Source organism: Ictalurus punctatus, chromosome 10 (genome assembly GCF_001660625.3).
Source record: "Ictalurus punctatus breed USDA103 chromosome 10, Coco_2.0, whole genome shotgun sequence".
Taxonomy (NCBI): Eukaryota; Metazoa; Chordata; class Actinopteri; order Siluriformes; family Ictaluridae; genus Ictalurus; species Ictalurus punctatus.
The window spans coordinates 15,110,001-15,135,000 of NC_030425.2; the positions used below are offsets into that span (position 1 = coordinate 15,110,001).

Below are 25,000 nucleotides of genomic sequence, written 5' to 3' on the forward strand. Positions count from 1 at the left end.
CAGGTGTAAAATGTATATAGTAGGGAAGGGACATGTCTCTTATTTCTCAATAATAATTAAAAAAAAAAGATTGTCACCATTGTATGAGATGACCCCAACATAATCTTGGTAGAATTTTATAACAGACCCTGTGATTAGCATGTGTTCTCAATGTTAGATTACATGAAGGTTATGTCATCAATCTGCGCAATCCAGGCTCGGCAGAAAATTGGGTCGGTTAACTGAAACGAGCCATCAGTATAATAAGAGTAATGTTATATTTTGAGAAAACATGTTTTAAAAGGTGAAGAGTTGTTTGGAGCTGTTCATGGCTGGGTAACACAGAACAGCATGGAATGTCCACGCTTCAGAGTGAGCTTGTATTTTGAATGATCGTTTGGAGTTTGGTTTGGATAATCCCTTATCCTCCTATTAGTGGCTTTTAGATGAGTTTTATAGCAGCCATCATACTCTGAGAATTTAATAAATCATTTCTGGCACTTTGGTCGCCATGGTGCTAAATCAGCCGCTAGTGAACATGCCACATTATGTGTTGTACGACTGCCAATCTCAGCTCAAAACTGGTGAATTATTTTACGATGTGCAATTTGTTTTCATTTGCGACAACAAAGTCATGCCCAAAATCGTACACTGTAAAGCCAGCTTTACAGGGACAGAATTTTGAACTCTAAATGTCTTAATGCAGATTTTTATCAGATGATTTGCAGATGTTGCCAAAAAACTATATAAAGGAAAAGGTGGTACAGTCAAATACTCTTATATTGAATATTTTCAATAGCAAGCAAGATATCACAAAAAGGCTTAGGCATCCCAAATTGTATACTACTGTGCTGAATAGTATTGCAAAAAGTATGCTTTAATGATCCTTAGCCAGAGCTTATCCTGGGAACACTGGGTGTAAAGCAGAAATGCAGCCTGCACACATGCATTCAAATGTAGGCGCAGTTTAGGGGGGGGCAGTTTAGAGTAGCCAGTTGACCTACTGGCATGCTTTGGGAACATGGCAGAAATGTACAGGGAACTCCACACGCCAACACTGCCAGAGGTTACGTTTGCAGGTGGTGGTGTATTCTTTCATCCCTAATTTTTTTTCATGTTAAATATTGTAAGTTCTCTTAATGTAAAACCAGAAAAGTAAGAACCCAGAGTAAATCATCTTAAATGAGAAATTGATGGTACATAAAAAAAAAATAAAATAAATAAAGTTAAACAAATATATTTTTTTATCTTCTTTGCAGGCTTTTTCCCCGGCAGCTCTCAGGGATGTGATGCCTTTCTTCGTCACAAGATGACCCTTATCTCTCCCTCCATCCTGAAGAAGTACAGCATCCCTTTTGATCGAGTATGTACACCATACTCTCACCAGATGTGGATTTTTTATTTTTTATTTATTTATTTTTTTTGTCATTTCTCACTGTAGTGTTCATTTTGACTTGTAATTTTAATGTTAATTGTAACAATAAGGTGTTCCTTCAAAAAACGCCCAACAGAATTCACATTCACACGATTTCCACACATCAGTGCTGGTAATTCCTCAGTGACATTTTCCAATAAAGCAACACTTTCCATTCACCATCAGACACCAGCTTTCCTAGCGGTTCACCAGATTTTCCCATCACACAGCTGCATTCCTAATCCTTCACCAGCTTTCCCTGCCATACATCAGCATTCCTAATCATTCAGTAGGGTGTGTAATTGTTCACCAGCTTTCTTGGTCACTCCAGAGAATTCCTAAGTATTTACCAGATTCCTATATTGCATGCCAGCATTCATCATTGTTCACCAGCATTCCTAACTGCTCACCAGCTTTCCCAATTGCACACCAGCATTCGTACTAGTTTATCAGCATTCCTAATCATACACGTGTTTCTTATTGTTAACCAGTGTTCCCTGCTGCACAACAGTTTTCCTAATCTTTCACAAGCGATCCTAATTGTTCACCAGCTTTCCCTGTTACACGCCAGCATTTCTTATCATTTGCCAGTGTTCCTAATTGTTCTCCAGTGTTCCTAAATTGTTGACCTGATTTTCCGATCACACATTAGCTTTCCTTATTGCACACCGACGTTCCTAATAGTCCACTAACGTTCTTATAATCATTCACCAGCATTGTCTATCGCATACAAGAGTTTGTAATCATTCAGGTGCATTCCTAATTGTTCGCCAGCATTCCGAATCACACACCAGCACTCAACATCGTACCCCAGCGTTTACTGAGGGGACACAAAATTCCAGAATGTTACTTTTATAGCAATGTAGCAACATTCCCAGGGTTAGGGTTGTGGTGTTAGCATTAGCGTTTAATCAGAACTCAATTTGTGAATGTGAGAGGTACTGGGAGTGGGCTGAGTGTGTGTCAGTGAAGCCACTCATCCTTTGACTAATAATGTCTAAATCACTTAAGTCTTGACATGAGTGTGGGTGCGGTGTAATCACCCCCCCCCCCCCCCCCCAAAAAAAAAAAAAAAAAAAAACCTGCACAGTTCCACTCCACTCATCTGCTCTGATGAAATGAAGCACTTACTTATGCTTCAGCAATGCAGAATGGATGAGCACACATGCACTCATTATGCTCTCAATTCATCTTATTTCAGAGAGAGAGAGAGAGAGTGAGTGAGTGTGTGGGTGCGGGGTGGGGGTGTGTGGGTGGGGGGAGAGAGCAGACAATGCTGCATGCTAATTTTTTGAGCAAACACGATGGTGAAAAGTCAGCCAGGGTCTGTAGGGAACCTTACAAACAACCAGTCACTGGTCAACATTGTTTATTACAGTCACTGATCACAATGTTAGGTCGTCTTTGTTCTATAAGAAATGAGTTCTATTATTTTCTCTGTCGATAAAACTCTGCTCATATAACATGTTTCAATATGCAGATCATGACATGTTCAAAGAGTATGCAAATTAGTCTATGACATCATTTGGTGACGTCTTGAGTTTTTGAGGATGCTTTAGCTACATTAGCACAAATATGAATTTAATTTTTTTTTTGTATATGATCTCCATATGCAACTGAGCCATGAGATCATTAAAAATTGGCTAATTATTTTTATTTTGAGATGACATTAGCCCTGTATCTCTAGTGCAAATAGTGATTGACTTTCAGTGGTGCATGATGATGTTCTCCACTAACCTGTAGCTAACTCTGGTCAGAAGCCATAGGTTTTAGTGATGATGGACGAAGCTGCTTGATGAACTGGGTGAGCACCAAGGATTGAAAAATAGCCAATGTCACAACTAATCCAACTAACTTTGTTGTTTCTGAAGTCATGGGAGTCCCCCAGAAATGCCACAGCTCAACACCTTCCATTAGCAACAGAGGTTTTTTTTAAAAAAAATAAAACAGTGCAAAATGAAAGTCTTTCTTGGCCAAGGCTGACCAGCTCTCCATACCACGCTTCTTGTGGAGCTCAAGCCGTGAGGCAATTAGAGGATGAGTTATTGAGGTATGGACTGGAGTAAGGGACAGATGGAAAGAAGAGGGAGGGAGGGAGAAGGAGAAAGTGGAGAGCAAGAAATGATTGTACAGATACTGTATTAAAAGAGGAAAAATCCAAGGGATGGGTATTGGAAGTTGAAGAGAAACTGAGGTATGGAATGAGAAATTGCTAGAAAACATTGGCTATGGAGGAGATATTGTGGTGAGGGATGGATAGTGTGAAGATGGGAGAGAGGGAATTGAAGAAATGTGAATGTAGAGAAGGCAATACTGGGAAAACCAAGCAAGAGGAGAGCAGCCAGAGTGGAGGAAAGAGCAAGGTAGGTGTGAGGGATGAACAGATCAAGGAATAGGAAGTGGAAGAGGGATAGAGAGAAGGAGGGGGAGTAATCTTTGCAGTAGAAATGAATGCAGACACCATGGTAAGGAGAAAAAAGGAAGATGTGGATAGAGGAGTAGAGGGAAAAGAACTAGAAGCAAAAGGATGGACGGAGCAAGGAAGATGGGAAGAGAGAAAAATGATCAGGAAGTGCAAGCAAGCAGTAGAGACAGTGATGGATACAAAGTGAGCGGGATAGAAATGGAAGTAGGGAGAGAGGGATAAAGAAGTAGGGAGAGTGACAGAGATGGATAGTGACTGAGTGGAGGAGACGGAGGGCAATATTTACGTATAGATTGACAGATGGATACTGAGAGATGGTGCACTTGGAGAAAGAAAGCAGTCAGTGGAGCAGCCAAGATAGGGGGTGAGAAAGGAGAAAACAGGAAGTTAGGATGGATAAAAAGTGAGGAGGAGGAGAGAGAGTGAAGTAGAGGGAGGAGATTAGGTATAGAATTAGAGATGGATGGATGGAGAGAGCAAGAGCAGTCAGTGGAGAGAGGGAACAAGAAGAAGAAAGCAGAGATTTTGAGCTGGATGTTCATAAAACGAGTGGAGGAAAAAGACAAGTCAGAATGAAGAGATCTCTCCGGTGGTCATGTGTACACGTTTGCCCCCTGGCGTTTTTGTCTGAGGTCACATAATTGAAAACCAGCTTTGTGTCCTAAAGTGCCTTTTACAACTTAATTTTCAACAGATTGCCTCTTTCATCAAACGCACCCTTCAGTAACTCCTTTAAGTGGTTCCTCTTCCCTGAACCCAGAGTTACTTAAAGTGTGTGTGTGTGTGTGTGTGTGTCTCTCTCTCTCTCTCTCTCTCTCTCTCTATATATATATATATATATATATATATATATATATATATATATATATGTGTGTGTGTGTGTGTGTGTGTGTGTGTGTGTGTGTGTGTGTGTGTGTATATATATATATATATATATATATATATATATATATATATATATATATATATATATATATATATATATATACACATACATACATACACATATACAGTGGGGGAAAAAAGTATGTGATCCCCTGCTGATTTTGTACGTTTGCCCACTGACAAAGAAATGATCAGTCTATAATTTTAATGGTAGATATATTTGAACAGTGAGAGACAGAATAACAACAAAAAAATCCAGAAAAACGCACGTCAAAAATGTTATAAATTGATTTGCATTTTAATGAGGGAAATAAGTATTTGACCCCTCTGCAAAACATGACTTAGTACTTGGTTTAAAAACCCTCGTTGGCAATCACAGAGGTCAGACGTTTCTTGTAGTTGGCCACCAGGTTTGCACACATCTCAGGAGGGATTTTGTCCCACTTCTCTTTGCAGATCTTCTCCAAATCATTAAGGTTTCGAGGCTGACGTTTGGCAACTCGAACCTTCAGCTCTCTCCACAGATTTTCTATGGGATTTAGGTCTGGAGACTGCCTAGGTCACTCCAGGACCTTAATGTGCTTCTTCTTGAGCCACTCCTTTGTTGCCTTGGCCGTGTGTTTTGGGTCATTGTCATGCTGGAATATCCATCCAAGACCCATTTTCAATGCCCTGTCTGAGGGAAGGAGGTTTTCACCCAAGATTTGACGGTACATAACCCCGTCCATCGTCCCTTTGATGCGGTGAAGTTGTCCTGTCCCGTTAGCAGAAAAAAAACCCCAAAGCATAATGTTTCCACCTCCATGTTTGACGGTGGGGATGGTGTTCCAGGGGTCATAGGCAGCATTCCTCCTCCTCCAAACACGGCGAGTTGAGTTGATGCCAAAGAGCTCCATTTTGGTCTCATCTGACCTCAACACTTTCACCAAGTTGTCCTCTGAATCATTCAGATGTTCATTGGCAAACTTCAGACGGGCATGTATATGTGCTTTCTTGAGCAGCGGACCTTGCGCGTGCTGCAGGATTTCAGTCCTTCACGGCGTAGTGTGTTACCAATTGTTTTCTTGGTGACTATGGTCCCAGCTGCCTTGAGATCATTCACAAGATCCTCCCGTGTAGTTCTGGGCTGATTCCTCACTGTTCTCATGATCAATGCAACTCCACAAGGTGAGATCTTGCATGGAGCCCCAGGCCGAGGGAGATTGACAGTTCTTTTGTGCTTCTTCCATTTGCGAATAATCGCACCAACTGTTGTCCCCTTCTCACCAAGCTGCTTGGCAATGGTCTTGTAGCCCATTCCAGACTTGTGTAGGTCTACAGTCTTGTACCTGACATCCTTGGAGAGCTCTTTGGTCTTGGCCATGGTGGAGAGTTTGGAATCTGATTGATTGATTGCTTCTGTGGACAGGTGTCTTTTATACAGGTAACAAACTGATATTAGGAGCACTCCCTTTAACAGTGTGCTCCTAATCTCAGCTCGTTACCTGTATAAAAGACACCTGGGAGCCAGAAATCTTTCTGATTGAGAGGGGGTCAAATACTTTTTTCCCTCATTAAAATGGAAATTAATTTATAACATTTTTGACATGCGTTTTTCTGGATTTTTTTGTTGTTATTCTGTCTCTCACTGTTCAAATACAACTACCATTAAAATTATAGACTGATCATTTCTTTGTCCGTGGGCAAACGTACAAAATCAGCAGGGGATCAAATACTTTTTTCCCTCACTGTATATATGTGTGTGTGTATGTATGTATGTATGTATGTATGTATGTATATATGTGTATGTGTATATATATATATATAATATAATATAATATAATATAATATAATATAATTATATATATATATATATATATATATATATATATATATATATATATATATATATATACACACACACACACATCCTGGCCTGAGGGGATGTTTTCTACTACAGTAGCAGCTTCCTAGCAGCATATTATGATTTAGGGTTTGTTTGTTTTTTCTTCTCAACTGCTTGGTTTAGAGAAAATGGTTAATTTGGAAGAGTGTAGAATTTGTTTCAGTTGGCAGTTGTGGGGTGCTTTTCAGAGTTGTTTTTATAATCTTGGAGCTGTTGAGTGCTGGAATGTTACTACTTCAGACTGATTTCATTTTATAATGTAGCATAATATTTAATTAACTCAAGCCATTTCAAGTGTGTGAGGGTGTGTGTGTGAGTGGCTCTTTTATTATATGGAGTTTGGGTACTTTTGCAGCTAAAGATATTGACTTTCCTCTTGTGTGTCTTGTTCAGATCACGCAGGAAGCGGGCGAGTTCATGATTACGTTCCCGTATGGCTACCATGCAGGGTTCAACCACGGCTTCAACTGTGCCGAGTCCACCAACTTCGCCACGCTGCGTTGGATCGACTATGGCAAAATGGCCACGCAGGTATGCAGATTACATTATGCTTATAAGAGGAACCTCAAGGACCTTGTCCAAATTTTAGTGTGTAACTACTGCACAGGTCCCCAACCCTGTGAAATTTATTTATTTATTTATCTATTTACTTACTTACTTACTTACTTACTTACTTACTTACTTACTTACTTACTTACTTACACCTGTTCTGAAAGACCTCAGTGACACCATGGAGCTCTCCAAACAGGTCAGGGACAAAGTTGTAGAGAAGAACAGCTCAGGGTTGGGTTATGTAAAAAAAAACAAAAAACAAAAAAAACCGGCCTGATACTTTGAACATCCTGCGGAGCACCGTTAAATCCATTATTAAAAAATAGAAGGAATATGGCACCACAACAAACCTTCCAAGAGAGGGCCATGCACCAAAACTCACGGACCAAGCAAGGAGGGCATTACTCAGAGAGGCAACTAAGAGACCACAGGTAACCCTGAAGGAGCTTCAAAGCTCCACAGCGGCGATTAGAGTATCGGTCCATAGGACCACTTTAAGCCGTCCACTCCATAGAGCTGCCATTGCTTAAAGAAAAATAATAAGCAAACACGTTTGCTGTTCACCAAAAGGCATGTAGGAGACTCCCCAAACATATGGAAGAAGGTCCTATGGTCAAATGAGACTAAAATTGAGCTTATTGGCCATCAAGGAAAACACCATGTCTGGTGCAAACCCAACACGTCTCATCACCCCGAGAACACCATCCCCACAGTGAAGCATGGTGGTGGCAGCATCATGATGTGGGGATGTTTTTCATAGGCAGGGACTGAGGAACTGGTCAGAATTGAAGGAATGATCGATGGTGCTAAAAACAGGGAAATTCTTGAGGAAAACCTGTTTCAGTCTTCCAGAGATTTGAGACTGGGGTGGAGCTTCACCTTCCAGTAGAACAATAACCCTAAGCATACTGCTAAGCAATACTCGAGTGGTTTCAGAGGAAACATTTCAATGTCTTTGAATGGCCTAGTCAAAACCCAGACCTCAATCCATTTGAGAATCTGTGCAACAACTTAAATTTTGCTGTACACCAGTGGAACCCATCCAACATGAAGGAGCTGGAACAGTTTTGCCTTGAAGAATGAGGAAAAAAATCCCAGCAATCTAGATTATGTCACAGGATGGTTGTATAAGACTGATTAGATTAGTAGAGCTGAATATAGGTATGGAAAGATGGATGAATAGATAGAATGTTGGAAAGCTGGGTAGATGTCTGGTTGGATGGGTAGACAGATGAATGGTAGATGGTTGGATGGATGAATGGGTAGTTTGACATACAGGTGGAGGGATGGCTGGATGGAAGAATATGTGTAGGACCTGAATGAAGAGCAGAAAATAAATATGTAGCAAATTTGTGTATTTATTCAATTTTTTTCTCTCTCTCTCTCTCTCTCTCTCTCTGCACAGCTGTCGCTTTTAAAATGAACAGGAGAAGGAACCCGTTCCAAACAGTCATTATTTCAGTTTGCAGGATTTTCCTCTGTGTGCTCTTAATGGTAGAGCTCATTAGTGGAGTCTTTTTAAAATCAGGCTGCAAGGTCACATGCACATCCACACATACAGGAAATGACTGGAAAAATTCCCCCATAATGATTTCCGCTCAGTACACAGGAAAGCAGCACCGTGTGAAGAGATACAAAGTGAAGGTCGTGCACACGTTTAGGATGATCAGCCACTGTAATTACTGTAATGTCTTAGGCAAATTAGAGGCTACAGTATGCCAAGGTTCTACATTGAAGAGTTCTTAACATCAGCTGCTGTGGGATTGTGGTTCATGGGTGTTGAAATGGCCATCAGTGTGTTTATACGTGGAACAGTACAACAAAGAGATGTGTGAATCTAAGGCTGCATGAAATCCGGGTGACCGTCGTCATAGTGACTTATTCTGAATGCACACTATGCAAGTTTAGCTCTGATAACCCTGTTTGAGAATGATACCCTGAATGATCCCCTGAGAAATTACAGCGTGCCCCCAAGAAACCAATTGTATAGTATGACTGGTTCAGTGACCTGATTCTGCAAGCTCTCGTAGATGGTCTGATATTTTCAAGCATGTTTTGATAAATAGCGTGAGCACCTCTATGACACGTAGCACGGGCAGTGTGTCCAGTTCTTTCATCCAGCTATTTGTGTTGGTGGGTAAGGGTAAAATGTAAGCATAGCAGTAAGAAGAGTAAGAGTAATAGGAAATTATTTAGCATGCCATACCCAAATGGTGCCATACCCAAATTCCTGGTGACGCACAGTATAAAAATAGCTCCAGTTCTTTATACTATACCTCCAGTTCTCTTTGCAGACCAGACTAGCCTTGCTGTCTGTGTCTTGTATCCTTTCAAAACAGTGCAGAAACGGCCATAGTTGCCACATGTATTTTCGTGAGCAAGTGGGATTTGGAGATCAGGTGCACTTTGTCTGGTCTCTCCAAGTGAAACATTGGGTGATATGTGGGCCTCAACTGTAGTCTCTCGTGTAGTGTAGTGGGAGCAATACAGCAATTCTGAAATTTGAAAAGTTATGTAGTGTTCACTTGGCATTAGTTTGGGCAAAAATAATAATCTCCATCCACACACCTCTCAGTGATTTACAGTCCCTGAATGATGTAGGCATTACTGAGGAGACTTTTATGAGACACTTTCACTACTGCTCTAGATAAGCAGGGTGGTGTTATGAAAATGCACCAGATGGCGTAAAACAGCCCTGAGCATGGCTTTCCCACTGCTGTTTCTGATGGATAGAGCTAAATCAGCACCAAAAGTGGCCTTATCCACAGACTATCATTTAAAAAAGTAGCATCTTTTAAAAGGAATTCATACTGCCTCTGCATGTCTCTCCTCCTCCCCGTTACATTTGCAGTCTCTCCCTAATGGAGCTAGTTCTTGCATGGTGATGGTGGGAGTTCCGAATACCATCAAGAGCCTCCCTACCCCCATTTCTGCCTCTTTCTTTCTGGCCTGAGCTCAGCAGAAAAATACAGGACTCCAGTGAGCACTATGCAGGAGCCGTAGAGTTGTTAATGCTTTGCGGCTAGCGCTTGTTGTTATGGTTATTAACACCATGTGCACACGCTGGTATATAGAGCTGTTCACTTCAGTATCGTTGCCTGCTGCCTTTGCAGTGAAATGTTTCCCATAATTTAACACAAGGTTCTCATATTGGGGAAGAAATAAAGGCCAGCTGTAATATAGAGGAGAGACACTTCTGAGAAAATTGGTTTTATTTTTATCTCATTCCTTGTCTTGCAGTTGCTCTCACTGTTTATTTTCCTGATAAGTTTGGTGATCACACGCTCTCATTCAGATTGGCTGCAGTGTTTAGCACACAGAAAACACCTGCCAGCAGAGAGTAATATCACAATGGTGGTTAAATCATTCACTGAAAATGGAGGCTACTGTTTCTGTATTGACTATTCAAAATGATGTTGAACATCAACGAACCTGCAACCAGATAAAGCAGATTATTGCGCTCTGGTACACCAAGCGTCAGTTTAGACATTATTTACCATCTAATGTTCAGCAGACTGCAAAACTGCAGTAAAAATTGCCAGCATGCCTTTTTTTTTTTTTTTTTGAACACCAGTAAGGTTGCCAGCACACTTGGCAGGAAGAGTGAAGTGAGGAGAGCTGAAGTTGTTATGGTATTTTCCAGAAAAATCCCAAGTGAAATGCCAACCTTTTGAAAATGAATATACAGAACCTTTGAGGATATAGCACTTCTAGGAGGGCCCCCTGTCAGGATGGGACCTTGTTAGGAGTCTTAACAGGCTTAATCAGGAATTTAGAGTGTCACTTAATAAATAAATAAATAAATAAATAAAAGGATCACTGTCCCCAAGGAAACCCTTTCAGGATGGAACCTTTTAAGGAGGTGGGGGACCAGTCTGGAATGGTACCCTGTCAGGAAGGGACCATATCAGGTGGCATACTGTCAGAAGTGGACCTTGTCAGAAAGGTATTCTGTCAAGAAGAGACCTAGTTCGGAGGGATACTTAGTCAAGACTGGACACCATGCTAAGAGAGGTATGCTGTCATGAGGGTGACCTTGTTAGGAGGGGACTCTTTAAAAATGACCCTGTGTTTAGAACATTCTTTAAAAAGAAAACCGACGTTTTTCTAGTTTGAACTATTGCGTGAAGCCAATTTAGAATGAATCACATTTTTTATCTGGAACTTGGTTCGTGGCATGACAAGCATATTGATGGTACGTCAGACCTTTATGCTGTTCTAAACTGTGTGCATTTATGCTGTTTGTCTTTGTTGGGTAGCTTTTTCATATCTTTTGTTTAATCAATTATCCACATCTCAAACACTGATGTGGAAATAATTATCTCAAAGAGTGCCTAGCTCTCTGTGTGTGGGTATTTTTTTTAAAGTTGTTTTTTATTTTTAATGCACCAAAATATAATTTGGATCAGCAAGCTTTTTGTTTTAATTAGTTTTGGACTTGAGTGTATTTTTGAAGCCATTATGAATAAATATATCCCATGGTCTCCTGTTTGGGTTGGATACAGTTCAAAAGCAAAAGATTTGCAAGAACATCAAACTCCAAACTAGTTAAAAAACTTGTAGTTATTTTATCAGGTTTTGGTATCAATCCTTTTAAAGGGCCAGTAATGCCAGCTTGTTGTCAGTAAATATTTGCAAGCTTAATTGCAATGAATCAAATATTATTGATTATTTCAGGCTGTAGGAGTAAACCAATTTTGTAAACAACTTTGAATGCTGGTGACAAGGGGCTCAGTGCTTTAGCTGCATTGACCCCTGAAACGGTGTTGCTTTGTATTACAATGCTGGGTTAAATTATGTAATTATAAATACATAATTGTCTAACTTTTGTGTTTTTCATTTGTTGGGGTTGATGTGTTTTGCTAGCTTGCTATCAACCAGTTGCTAGCAATGTAGACTAGAAACTAATGTTTTTTCAACCTACCCGCATTTCACTTTTGAGGACATAAAATCATTTTATGAATGTCTAAATCACCAACATATTTACTTATTCAACACAACTAGTCTAAATTCTTCATTCACAAAATTAGTCCAATACCCTATTTTCTTTTTTGCTTCAGAACTTCAACACCAATTTTTTTGCTTCAGGTTTTTAAAATAGTCCTAGTCCTAAAACTACCGAAGTTGTGCAATGCCTTTTTCTTCTTTTGTTATTAAATTATTTATTACTACATTTTCCCCGTTAATGTTATTTCCTCTTACTTTTAGGCACTGTATTTTGTTTTATCTAGAAATTAACAATATTAATGAAAAAAAACATAAGAATAAAATTAGGCAAAATTGGCAAAAAGATATTCAAATACTGTTAGTCAATTAAAAAAAATAAAAGATTACAGACTTACTGCTTTTGCTAACTACACCAGAATTGAGGGTATCAATCTTCTTCATGCACCATTTGAATTATGTCTAAGCTACCTTGAGCTTTGGAAAGGTGCTATATAAATTGCTTATTTATTGATTAGATGATTTTGTTGGCTTATTGTTGTGTGTTTTTGTGGGTTTTTTCTCTTCAATGTCTGTTTTTTCCGTTTGTAGTGCACGTGTCGGAAGGACATGGTGAAGATCTCCATGGACGTGTTTGTACGCTGCTTGCAGCCGGACCGCTATGAACTGTGGAAGAAGGGCAAGGACACGACTGTCCTGGACCACCAGAGGTCCACCTCACTGACCAGCCCTGAGCTGGAGCACTGGAGGAAGAACAGAGTGACCTTTAGAGAAAAACAGCTCCGCAGGTTAGAGAAATTCTCACAGTTGTCATGTTGTTGGTGAATAATAATGAGTCTAGGTGTATGGTAGTTGACTAGGTATTTATTATAATCTACAGTATAATAGGGAATGGAAATTCCAGGGCTTGGTTGATTGTACAGTTACACAAATGTGTCTTGGTGCCCTCAGAGCTCAGCAGAAAATAAAGCAAATACGCCGGCTGAAGCCTGAGGAGCTGAAGTTGCTGTCGGACGAGGGAATTGAGCTGGACGTGGCTGATTATCAGAAGAGGCTGGAGGAGAAGGAGGCACAGAGGAAACAGCAGAGGGAGGAGAAGATGACCAGAGAGGCCATGCTCACTCTGGAGGCACTGGAGAGGGAGGAACAGGAGGCAGCACTCCGAGAAGGAGGTGAGCAGCAGCAAGCTTGATAAACAGCAAATTCCTAATAATAAAATGTGTTTGCTCCAGCAGTTCTTTAGTATTCTGTAAGGAGACATTTATTTAACATTTATGGAAAGGGTCTCCAGTGTCCTCACTTCAGATCAGTTAAGTAAAGCTGTTACTTTGTTTTAATCAATGTGAAAACCTCAAGAACGAGAACAATTGTTACTCTGTAACAAGTGAAATATTTTTTTTTGACTTCAAAAGAAAGTGAAGGAACAACTTTTTATTTATTTATTATTATTATTTTTTTTTATAACTGTTAGAATGTAAGTGATAACAGTATGCAATGTTATTATAAATGGATAAAAAGTATGTAATTGTTGGCAAGTTACTGTGGTATAAGATGATTGAAACACTTTGGGATATGCTGTTATTGAAAAACAATCCACTTTGGGGTGGTAACAGTAACTCCTGGGCTGCTTCACACCCCAGCATTGATTATTTTTCTTTAACAGAATGCCAACAGTGTTTTATTCCTTATTAAGATGGGTATAATGTTGCAAATATACTGATTGAGATTTTAATGAAATTGTGACCTATTCTTCCAGCCAGTATAACGCAAGTTCAGGAGGTTTTTTTTTTTGCTTTCTTTGCTGAGACAAGGATTCTCAAAAATGTCGAAAGGCAATCTAGTCCTTTTGATTGTTTGTTTATATGTACCTCTATTTTTGTAAGCGTTTCACTTTATTTCCCACAAAAAGTGCCTAATAATGATGAGATTCTTATTGTTTATTAAACCAAGACTGAATGTACCCTTCCTCTCAGCAACTTCTGTTAGGTTTTTTTTTTCAGGTTTTCAAATTTTCTGATATGAATTTGCTGACACTTTTTTCTTTCTGTCCTGTGCCAGCAGCTTCCCAGAAGCCCGAAGCTGGAAAGGAGCCAGAGCAGGCAGACGAACAAGAGCAAAAGAAGAAGAAAAAGAAGAAAAAGGTAAAATCACCTGAGGAGGACAGCTTCGAGCAGGCGTTCAAACCTTACGCATTATCCAAGAAGAACGAGGCTCAGAGCAACGGAGGCGCAGCCGTCGGCAGCTCAGATTCCAGCTTACAGGTTAGCTTGCTGAGTTTCTGAAATATTCAGCAGTCTTATGCCCAATGTCCAACTGCAAATGTCCGTGTTCTGCTTTGTGTTTAGCAAGTCAGATGAGGAACATTTTAATTCTCCAAAGACATGTTTGATGCGTGTTTAAAAAAAAAAAAAAAAGTTTGTATGGTTCAATATTGTTTAATTTATATTCATTACAGCAGCCATAATGACCACCATAGAGAAGCCCAGCAGAGAAGCAGAGATGAAATTTGCCAGAGGATTCCCTGTGTTAGTCATTTTTGCAATGGCATGTCCACTACTAGAAGATTTCATTCCATGAGTTCTCTCAAACTTATCCCGAATTCCAAGCATGTAGGAGTGATTTAGCAACTCCAAGGGGTCGCATTTATGCTACCTGGGTTTAAATGATAATTTTCTTATTGCATTTTCCAACTGATATTTAGCTTCAGGTAATTATCAACCTCATATTCCCATATGCAATATTTAATATGCAATATTAAATTCATTGTTTTCTCAGTGATTGCAAAACAGCAACAAAAAAAACATGATGCTTCCTTCCACATGCATCACAATTGGAAAGAGGTTTAAGTAGTGATAATGGAAGGACACCATGGAGAAACACATTGCTCTCCAAAAAAAAACAACCAAACAAAAAACCCCCACATTGTTTCATGTCTCAAGTTTGTTCAAGGCCACCTGGATTTTCTCCAGGTGTTATTTGATCAGGTTAGATAAAATTTGTCAGAAATGTAAAATGTTACGGTTGTTGAAAAAAATGGTGCTGCACGGTAACATCAGAATCCCCAAATCTGTGAAACATGGTAGCGGGAGCATCATTTCGGGACCCCAGCAACATTTGTATTTGAAAACGTGTTTATTCTGTCTCTTAATTTGCAGGCAAACTTGTACCCGAAGATGAAGATGAAAGTGGAAGTGAAGAAGAGTCGCAGGCATCCGTTCAGCAAACCACCCATGCGCACTCCCACTTTCATTGTCAAACAGGAGGCTTCCAGCGATGAGGGTGGGTGATTGTACAATTGCATCATCGCTGAATGCTTTTAATTTCAATTCAATTCAATTTTATTTGTATAGCGCTTTTTACAATAGACATTGTCTCAAAGCAGCTTTACAGAAATATCAACATGGTATACAGATATAAAAGGTGCGAATTTATCCCAACTGAGCAAGCCACTGAGTGGCGACGGTGGCAAGGAAAAACTCCCCAAGATATTTTAAGAGGAAGAAACCTTGAGAGGAACCCGACTCAGAAGGAACCCATCCTCATCTGGGTAACAACAGTTAGTGTGAAAAAGTTCATTATGGATTTATATGAAGTCTGTATGGCGTTAGGAGCAGCCGTAGTCCCAGCAGTCTGGAATTAAAGAAGATTTGAGCTCCATCCAGAGGCAGAAAGGATCTGGATTTCTAGTATCTCCATAAATTCGTGTGGGGCTTGGCGAAAGGAGAGAGGGAGAAAAAAGATAATTATGACTGCGAAGTAGTAGAACAGAATCTAGTCAGGGTAGGCTTGAGTAAACAAATACGTTTTAAGCTTGGACTTAAACACTGAGACTGTGTCTGAGTCCCGAACACTAATAGGAAGACTGTTCCATAACTGTGGGGCTCTATAAGAGAAAGCTCTTCCCCCTGCTGTAGCCTTCACTATTCGAGGTACCGTCAAATAGCCTGCATCTTTTGACCTAAGTAGGCGTGGCGGATCATATAAAACCAAAAGGTCGCTTAGATATTGTGGTGCGAGACCATTTAGTGCTTTATAGGTTAATAAAAGTATTTTATAATTAATGTGAGATTTTACTGGGAGCCAATGCAGTATTGATAATATCGGTGTGATATGGTCGTATCTTCTAGTTCTAGTTAGGACTCTAGCAGCTGCATTCTGGACTAACTGGAGCTTATTTATATTCCTACTGGAACATCCAGACAGTATGGCATTACAGTAATCTAATCTAGAGGTGACGAATGCATGAACTAGTATTTCCGCATCATGTAGTGACAATATGTTTCTTATTTTAGAAATATTTCTGATATGAAAGAAGGCTATCCTAGTAATATTATCTACATGAGCATCAAATGATAGGCTGGAGTCAATAATCACTCCAAGGTCTTTAACTGCTGTACATGATGAAACAGAAAGACCATCCGGAGTAACCATGTGATCAGAAAGATTACTTCTAGCTATACGTGGGCCTAATAAAAGTATTTCTGTTTTATCAGAATTAAGTAGAAGGAAGTTAATTAACATCCAATGTCTAATGTCCTTTACACAATCCTCAACTTTACTAAGCTTCTGTCTGTCCTCTGGCTTCGCTGAAACATACAACTGTGTATCATCAGCATAACAGTGGAAGCTAATTCCATGTTTACGAATAATTTGACCTAGGGGTAGCATATATAAAGTAAAGAGCAGTGGGCCTAAAACAGAACCCTGTGAAACTCCAAAAGTAACCTCAGTACGCCTGGAGAAATCACCATTTACATCTACGAACTGATAACGATCGGTCAGATAAGACCTGAGCCAGGAGAGGACTGTTCCCTTAATACCAACATTTTCTAATCTATCAAGTAGAATAGTGTGATCTATAGTATCAAAAGCTGCACTAAGGTCGAGTAACACAAGCAGCGAGACACAACCCTGATCGTAAGTCAGTAGAAGGTCATTTACTACTTTAACTAACGCTGTCTCTGTGCTATGATGAGGTCTAAATCCTGACTGATACATTTCATGAATGTTATTCCTATCTAAGTACGAGCATAACTGCTTTGCTACAACCTTTTCTAAAATCTTAGAGATGAAGGGGAGATTTGATATTGGTCTATAGCTGGACAATTGAGACGGGTCAAGATCAGGTTTTTTAATCAAGGGTTTAATAACTGCTAATTTAAGTGATTTAGGTACATAGCCAGTGCTTAGGGAAGAATTGATTATATTTAGAAGTGGTTCAATTACTCCTGGACAAATCTGTTTAAACAAACATGTAGGTACGGGATCTAGTATGCAAGTTGGTGAATTGGCTAAAGAGATTAATGTAGCTAGTTCGGTCTCTCTAAGCGGAGCAAAACACTCTAAACATTGATCTGATATTGCTACATTGTCATGTAATGGGTTTGTTACAGTACTGTCCGGTTTTAATTTAATGGCCTGTATTTCACGTCTAATATTTTCAACCTTATCAATGAAAAATTTCATGAAATCTTCACTGCTATGTAATGATTGAGTGTTTCTCTCTGTAGTGGTTTTATTCCTAGTTAATTTTGCTACTGTGTTGAAAAGGAATCTAGAATTGTTTTTGTTGTCTCCTATTAAGGTGGAGAAATAGATTTTTCTAGCATCGCCAAGAGATTTCCTATATTTCAGTAGGCTCTCCTTCCATGCTGTTTGAAATATCACCAATTTGGTTTGACGCCATTTACGTTCTAATTGTCGAGTTGTCTGTTTTAAGGTTTGCGTTTGATCGTTATACCAGGGTGCTAATTTTTTTTCTCTAATTATTTTCCTTTTGAGTGGAGCCACTCTATCTAGCGTGTAGCGGAGTGTTGATTCCAAGCTTTCAGTCGCCTGATCGAGTTCTGTGTGATCTGACGGTGATCCAAATCTAATTGATGTTTCTGCGAGGTTATTTATGAAGCTCGGTGCAGTAGCTGATGTGTAGGTACGTTTTATGCGGAGGCGAGGTGGGAATATTATGATCAATACGTATTATGAACGAGATAAGATAATGGTCTGAAACAACTTCAGACTGCGGAAAAATGATAACATTTTCTATACTTAGTCCGTATGTTAGTATGAGGTCAAGAGTGTGACCACCATTATGAGTAGGCCCGATTACGTTCTGATTAATCCCTACTGAATCTAAGATGGACACAACCGCTAATCTTAGAGGGTCTTCCAGGTTATCAAAATGAATATTAAAGTCTCCGACGATTACTGCTTTATCTACAGACACAACCAGGTTTGAGACAAAGTCTGCAAATTCACTAAGAAATTCAGTATATGGCCCTGGGGGTCTGTAAATAATAATTAGAGGAATTGACTTATTTTTTGTGGCTACATAACTTATACTGGTATAAAGAATTTCAAAAGAATTAAATTTATGCTTAGGTTTTTGTGTGACGACTAGATTTTTACTATGGATGAGTCCAACACCTCCTCCTCTACCAGTTGAACGAGGCTGATGTACATAACTGTATCCCGGAGGACTGGCTTCATTTAATGCTATGTACTCATTTGGTTTAATCCAAGTTTCTGTTAAACACATTAAATTACATTCCTGATTTTAAACTCTTAAGTGTTAATAAAGTCAACAGGCCATTACTGATGTGATTTGTCCATTTTGTAAACTCAAAATGTTAATGTGTTTAAAAAAAAAAAAAAAAAATGAAGACTTTGTCACATACAACTACAGTATAATGAAATTATTTGCATATTTCAGCTCGTTAGGAAGCCAGGAATAGAGTCAGGGTCAGCCATGGTACAGGCAGAGAGGGTTAAGGGCTTTGTGCAATATCCTAACAATGGCATGCTAGTAGTACATGGGCTTGAACTCATGACCTTCTGATGGGGAACAAAAAGGCCGTTAAAGGGACCGAACATGATGCCAGCCAAGGTTTCCTTTGAGCTGCCTAGTGAAACAGAAACCATTAATGGATGCAGTTAATAAGGCCTCCAGAACAAAATACAGCTTGTCTTTTTCTTCCCCTTCCTTTGTTCTGCCTTTCTCTCGATTTGCTCAGACTGACGCATATCGATCTGAGGATCATGACTCGTGCCTGCTTTCAAAGTCACTTTGAGCCCGCGGCAGGGCAACATCAGCCCTGTGTCTCTGTCAAACAGACAGAAAGACACTGAGAAGAGAAAAGAGAGGGACGCTTGAAGATTATAATGAGTGGAGGACACGGAGCACGTATTTGGTGTTTAGGCTGTATTTACCCCCAACCCCCTTAGAGGATTCACCAGTGTAACACTGCCCGTTTTACCAGCAATACGTTGAAAAATGTTGCATTTAGCAACCCTGGAGCAGCAAGTGTTATTAATATTCTGAAAGAGAGAGAGAATGTGAGACTGTATAAGATGGAAAGAAAGGACACAGGAGTTGTTCTAACTCTGTGTGTGTCTGTCTCCAGAAATGTACTCGGGGCTGTCAGTAGGCAGTGCGGCGGAGCAGGAAGTGAAGAAGCAAGAGCAGTGCCACTTGTGGCAAACCCTTTCACCTGACTTCGTGGCAGAGAAGCAGTTTAATGCTGGCATGGCAACTCTGGAGCCACACTGCGCTGTCTGTACGATGTTCTGCCCCTACACACAGGTAACACATCTGGTTAAACCTACACACTGCCTTCTCACCAGCAGTCCTTCAGCAGTCCTTCAACAAAGCAACCGGGCGTCATTGATTCTTAATAAGAGCTGGCAGTTTAAAGCGAAAGGAGAACATGGGTGGGAAGGGTGATTCTATTCATTTCAATATTCAATATAAAATTCAACTTGATACAATTGAATCTATACATCATTTTGTGTCTGGCCAGACATTATCCAATCCAGAAAACTTCTGAGGTTCGGGGTTTCCTCCAGGTACTCCGGTTTCTTCCCTTAGTCCAAAGACATGCATTGTAGGCTGATTTTTAGTGTTTCCAAACTGTCTAGTGTGTGAATGTATGCGATTGTGCCCTGCGACGGGTTGGCACCTCGTCCGGGGTGTCGCTTGCCTTCTCTGGGATAGGCTTCAGGCTCCCTGCGACCCTGTGTAGGATAAGCGGTATTGAAAATGGATCGATAGTTGTTTAGGAATGATGAAATGCTATGAAGCATTTCATATACTAACACAACCTAGGCAGCTTTCTAGTAAGATAAAGCTAGCAAAGTAATACATGCATGTTAATGTCTTATCTGACTATTCTCCTCATGATAAAACATGTAATAACGATACCCAAGTCCTGTGTAATGTTACATAATCATACTTATAATGTATAGGACCTATACAGGACCTAACTTGTCTTCTGGATGTTCCATAACATTATTCCACAAAAATTATTATAAATGAATAAAAAGCATGATGTCATGATGTGTTTTCATTAATATGTTAAACATGTGTTCATTTCATATCAAATTCATTATGGGCCATAATGTGGTGATTTTCAGTTTCCCAGTTGCTGTGTGTGTGTGTGTGTGTGTGTGTGTGTGTGTGTAGCTCCATAAGGATAGCCCCCCTGCCTCCGATGTCTCTGGTGTTCCTGTGTCTCGGTGTGGTGAACAGACTCGGCCCCTTGTGCCTGAGATGTGTTTCAGTGCCGGCATGGCGAACACAGAGCCGCTTCCCTCCAGTGCTGAGACGAGCATGCTGCTCTCCTGCTCCTGCTGCAACCTGCAGGTTCATGCCAGTGAGTACACACACACTGCTAACATACAGCATTCAGTCCAACTCTACAGCAGTGTTTCCCAATCTGCAGCACTACGATGAACTTGGCACTAACAGTCTTGTACATTTCCATGATCGTTACAAATGAGAAAATCGCAGTAAGGCTAGAGCATCAAACAGGATGTGGGCTGCAGTGGTGATGTTGGTTCCCTGGTGATTATCTTTCTAGAATTATCTAGGGGGCAAAATAGAGCAGTAAACTCTGAGACATAAACTCTGCTACTGAAAGAGTAGCACCGTCTCCCCCCCCCCCCCCCGGGGTTTCTGTACTGTGAAACAGATTGTGTCATCAGGCAGGCATGACCTATTTTGAGAATCTGCATAGGTCAACAATCATGTGCAGTTTGGGGAAAAAAAAAGCCATTTGCTGCATATAGTTGTCTGTCCATGATCACAGGAGTTTTGCATTCATTCTGCTACAACTGCAGATACCTGTCCGTGATCGCAGGGGCTTCATGTTTGAAAAATACTAATCAGTTATGAAATGCTTGTTTCACTTTAATAAGCTCAAAGTCTTACTGACTTTACAGCAATTCTATCATGTGTCCTATGATGTAAGACTAAAAATCTGCAGTGAAACCTTAGTTCTTTTCAACCTCAGTATCGTTTCCACTGCTGTTGACCCATTATTAAAAAGAAAAAAAAAAGCTCATAAATTGTCCATGTTTTCATGCTCAACTTGATGTACACAGAAAGAGCAAAGTTGACAGTTTGAAGAACCAGTTGATTTAGGATTCACATTATTAAAAAAAATAAACAGAGAAAAAATAGTTACCAGAATGATTGTTTAGTCCTTCATCATACATCGCTGATCCTGGGAATGCCCGCACAAAACCCAAAGTATTCTGCGCATGTTTGGTGACTTGTAGTTTTTTGGGAAGGGGCGTCTTTGCCACACCTCCAGACACGCCCATTCTACGTCTCGGTTCTTGAACCCCTGAAAAAATTATCTAATTATGGCTGGGCAGTATGGGTGAATAATATTGATATTGTGTCGCACTACACCTTTCTGAGATATTGTGGGTGTCATGAAATCATTTTAAAATTTTATTATTATTTATTTTTAAAATTCTGATTCGAACTATGGGAACAGTTGATTTTAATGTTACAATTTTGTACTGGTTTTTAAAATTTTTTTAGTATTGTGTGTAGTGTCCATAGTGTATGACTGGGTGTGTGTGTGTATGTGATTGTGCCCTGCGATGGACTAGCACCCTGTCCAGGGTGTACCCCGCCTTGTGCCCGATGCTCCCTTTGATTGGCTCCAGGTTCCCCACGACACTGAAGAAGGAGTAAGCAGTAGAAGATGGATGGATGAAATTTTATAGACATTACGTTATCTTGAACTGATTTTTTTTTCTTCTTCTTCTTCTTTTTTTTTTTAAATAAAATTTTTAGATTAGGTTGGTTATGTAGGTTAGTAAACCTATGTATTGTGGAACTATTGTGATTGATATTTTTGTCATCATCCACCAATATTGCCAATGATGTATAATTCTTTAGTAGCAAGAAAAACATTCGGCACTGTACAAGCATCTGTTTACTGGATCGCATTTAGATTTAGAGGTTTTGCTGCAAAGTAGCATTTTAATAACAATCATCAAAATAATAATAATAATAATAATAATAATAATAATAATAATAGTAGTAGTAGTAGTAGTAGTAGTAGTAGTAGATATTTTTAGGTCCGGTCCACTAGAAATTAGACATCCCTGCCGTAAACCCTGATATGAGTTCTGCAGTGTAATTCCACTAGAGCCTGCTCTTCCTCCACCACTCCCTCATGTTAATCATCTTTTTTCCCCTCTCGTCTTTCTCTTTCACCTGGTCCTCATCATCTTCTCAACACCACACTGTCAATCAAACGATTTCAGCCAATTTCCTTCTGCAAGGCCTGAACCTCAATCGTCTGTGTTTACTTTGAAAAACATTCTTCTTCTGCAAACTTTCGGGGTGGGTGGTGTGAAAAAAAAGTGGAAAAAGCTGTTTGTTTAGCTTGTGCCTCTCTCTTCTGCTCAGGCTGAACGTAAGCTCCGTAGCCAATTAGGGTGTGTGTGTGTGTGAGAGTGTGAGAGAGAGAGAGAGTGTGAGAGTTGCTCAGTGAGGTGATGCTGCTATATGATTGCTTTCAGCAGTTCTAACTGAATGCCGTTGTGGTGCGGTCAGCACGAATTTACTGTACTGCGAAAACCAAACAAACCTTTAAAACACATTATTGTTCATCTCCACATTGGTGTTAGCTGATGGGAATGCTCAGATGTTCAGAATGTTCATTTGGGCTGTAAAGATTTATACCAGTGCTTAAAGTTCAGCATTTACTATACAAACTATAAAGCTAAAATATGATGGGTATTAATTTTTGTCTGATACAAACACCTGCAAAACTCCCCAAGCTCCTAAATGGAAAATATTTTAACCAAAGTACCCTCACTGGGACTGACAGGATCTCAAAATTAATGTCTAAATTATAATGTGTTTCTTTAGCATATGTGAAACTTGCCTTATAGTGTTTTTAAAAATATTTTTTATGGTAGATGTGCTTCTCCAGCAGGTTAATTTTACGACTTTTAGTAAATAAACAGTGATTTTGCTAACATCACTGAAAATCCCACAAACACAAGCTACTTATAAAGTGAATTACGATAGCAGGCGACAAGCACACACCTAACCTCTGTACTTCCTTCTGAGAAATAGTTTTCTTTGTAATGTCTCTGTACACATCAAATGAGAGGTTGTATATGACAGGATCGAATGAGACCATTATACGGTTAATGTTTTTCTTCCATTTTTTCAAGTCAAGAACTGCATAGAAACTAATTTCAGTTCAATGACATTTTAATTATATAGCACTTTTAATAAAGGACACAAAAGTCTCCATACAGAGAGGAAATTGACACACTTTTGCAAAATGTCTTCTGAAATTTTTCATTGTTAGTTTATTTTATGTATACATGTTTTCAGATAGACTTTTAGAATGCCTTTGACAAAAGAACACAGTGAAATCATTCTCATGGCTGGATCAGGAAGCTGTTGCAAGGTTCCAATGGACTTGAGCAGGAAATATGGCAAGCACATCACACATGATACTGCTGCCAAACTTAATAACAAATCCAAACATACTGGAAGTGTTGCAGACCAACTGAGAAGTGGACATCCACTGATGAAAGCACAACCAGTGTAGTCCTGGCAAACATAGTTCTCTACGTATGGGACACCCTGTAGATATAGATTTAGATTCTGATCCCTAATGAGCAAGACAGGTATGAAGGTGGCAAGGAAAAACTCCAAGACAACATGAGGAAGCAACTTTGAGAGGAGCCAGAATCAAAAGGGAACTCGTTCTCTTTTGGTTGACACTGGATAGTGAGAATATAAATCCTTACTCTTCTACAATTGTATACTATAGTGTCAAGCGGTACTAACTAATTCTAGATATTAATGTTGCGAGTAAAGAACTGAATAAATTTCAGATCGTAAGTTAAGGTCCAACAGATTGATTGTGCCAAACATTTGGATTTGTTGCTTTAACGGGTTGTCCTAATTTGCATAAAGTTGCCTGTAGCCTGTGTGTGTGAAGTATTCTCTAGCAGAATCTGTATGTACAATATCTTGTCCAAAAAGCACTCTTTGGCTCTGATATTCCAGCAAGGGCTTGGACAATATCAAAATGGACATATGATCGGTGATGAACAGGTTGATCGGTGTAAATTATTATTTTGTCTTCTGGGAGACATACCTTATTTAGCTTCTGAAGGGCAGTGCTAAATGAAAAATAAAATTTCAAACAAAATAATAATTTACACCAATCATCCCGTTCAAAAGTTTATAGCCCCCTGGCTTTTAATGTATCGTGCTACCTTCTTGAGAATCAGTGAATGTTTGCACCTTATATAATATTTGTGTACGAGTCCCTCAGTTGTCCTCAGTGTGAAAAAGATGGATCTCAACATCATATAGTCACTGTTGGAAAGGGGTCAAATATGTAGAAGATAAGCAAAGAAAAAGCAAAAGCAAAGGAAAAGCAAAGAATTTGCTAGACCTCTCAGTACAAACAAGGGACTCGTGAACAACTATCACAAAACAAAAAAACAGTCATTGCTCATCTAGGTAAGAACACACAGTATTAAGAATCAAACATATGTAAACTGTTGAATGGGGCAATTATTATACATTCAGCTATGATCTTGTCTTGTGGATTATATGTAACCTCTGTTATGTGATGTAGCTTAT

General features: G+C 39.5%; 1 protein-coding gene across 3 annotated transcripts in view; it reads left to right on the top strand.

The window, feature by feature from the left end:
* Nucleotides 1-25,000, top strand: part of kdm4b (lysine (K)-specific demethylase 4B) — a 74,816-nt gene that overhangs the window by 27,248 nt on the left and 22,568 nt on the right. For 2 of the 3 annotated variants that reach the window (XM_017478158.3, XM_053683272.1), the window contains exons 7-14: nucleotides 1,239-1,342; nucleotides 6,982-7,119; nucleotides 12,676-12,872; nucleotides 13,036-13,256; nucleotides 14,143-14,345; nucleotides 15,240-15,363; nucleotides 19,485-19,663; nucleotides 20,543-20,732. In XM_017478158.3, coding sequence (XP_017333647.1) covers nucleotides 1,239-1,342; nucleotides 6,982-7,119; nucleotides 12,676-12,872; nucleotides 13,036-13,256; nucleotides 14,143-14,345; nucleotides 15,240-15,363; nucleotides 19,485-19,663; nucleotides 20,543-20,732 — 1,356 coding nt within the window. The remainder of the gene's footprint in view (nucleotides 1-1,238; nucleotides 1,343-6,981; nucleotides 7,120-12,675; nucleotides 12,873-13,035; nucleotides 13,257-14,142; nucleotides 14,346-15,239; nucleotides 15,364-19,484; nucleotides 19,664-20,542; nucleotides 20,733-25,000) is intronic. The other variant, XM_017478159.3, reaches the window with a different exon arrangement.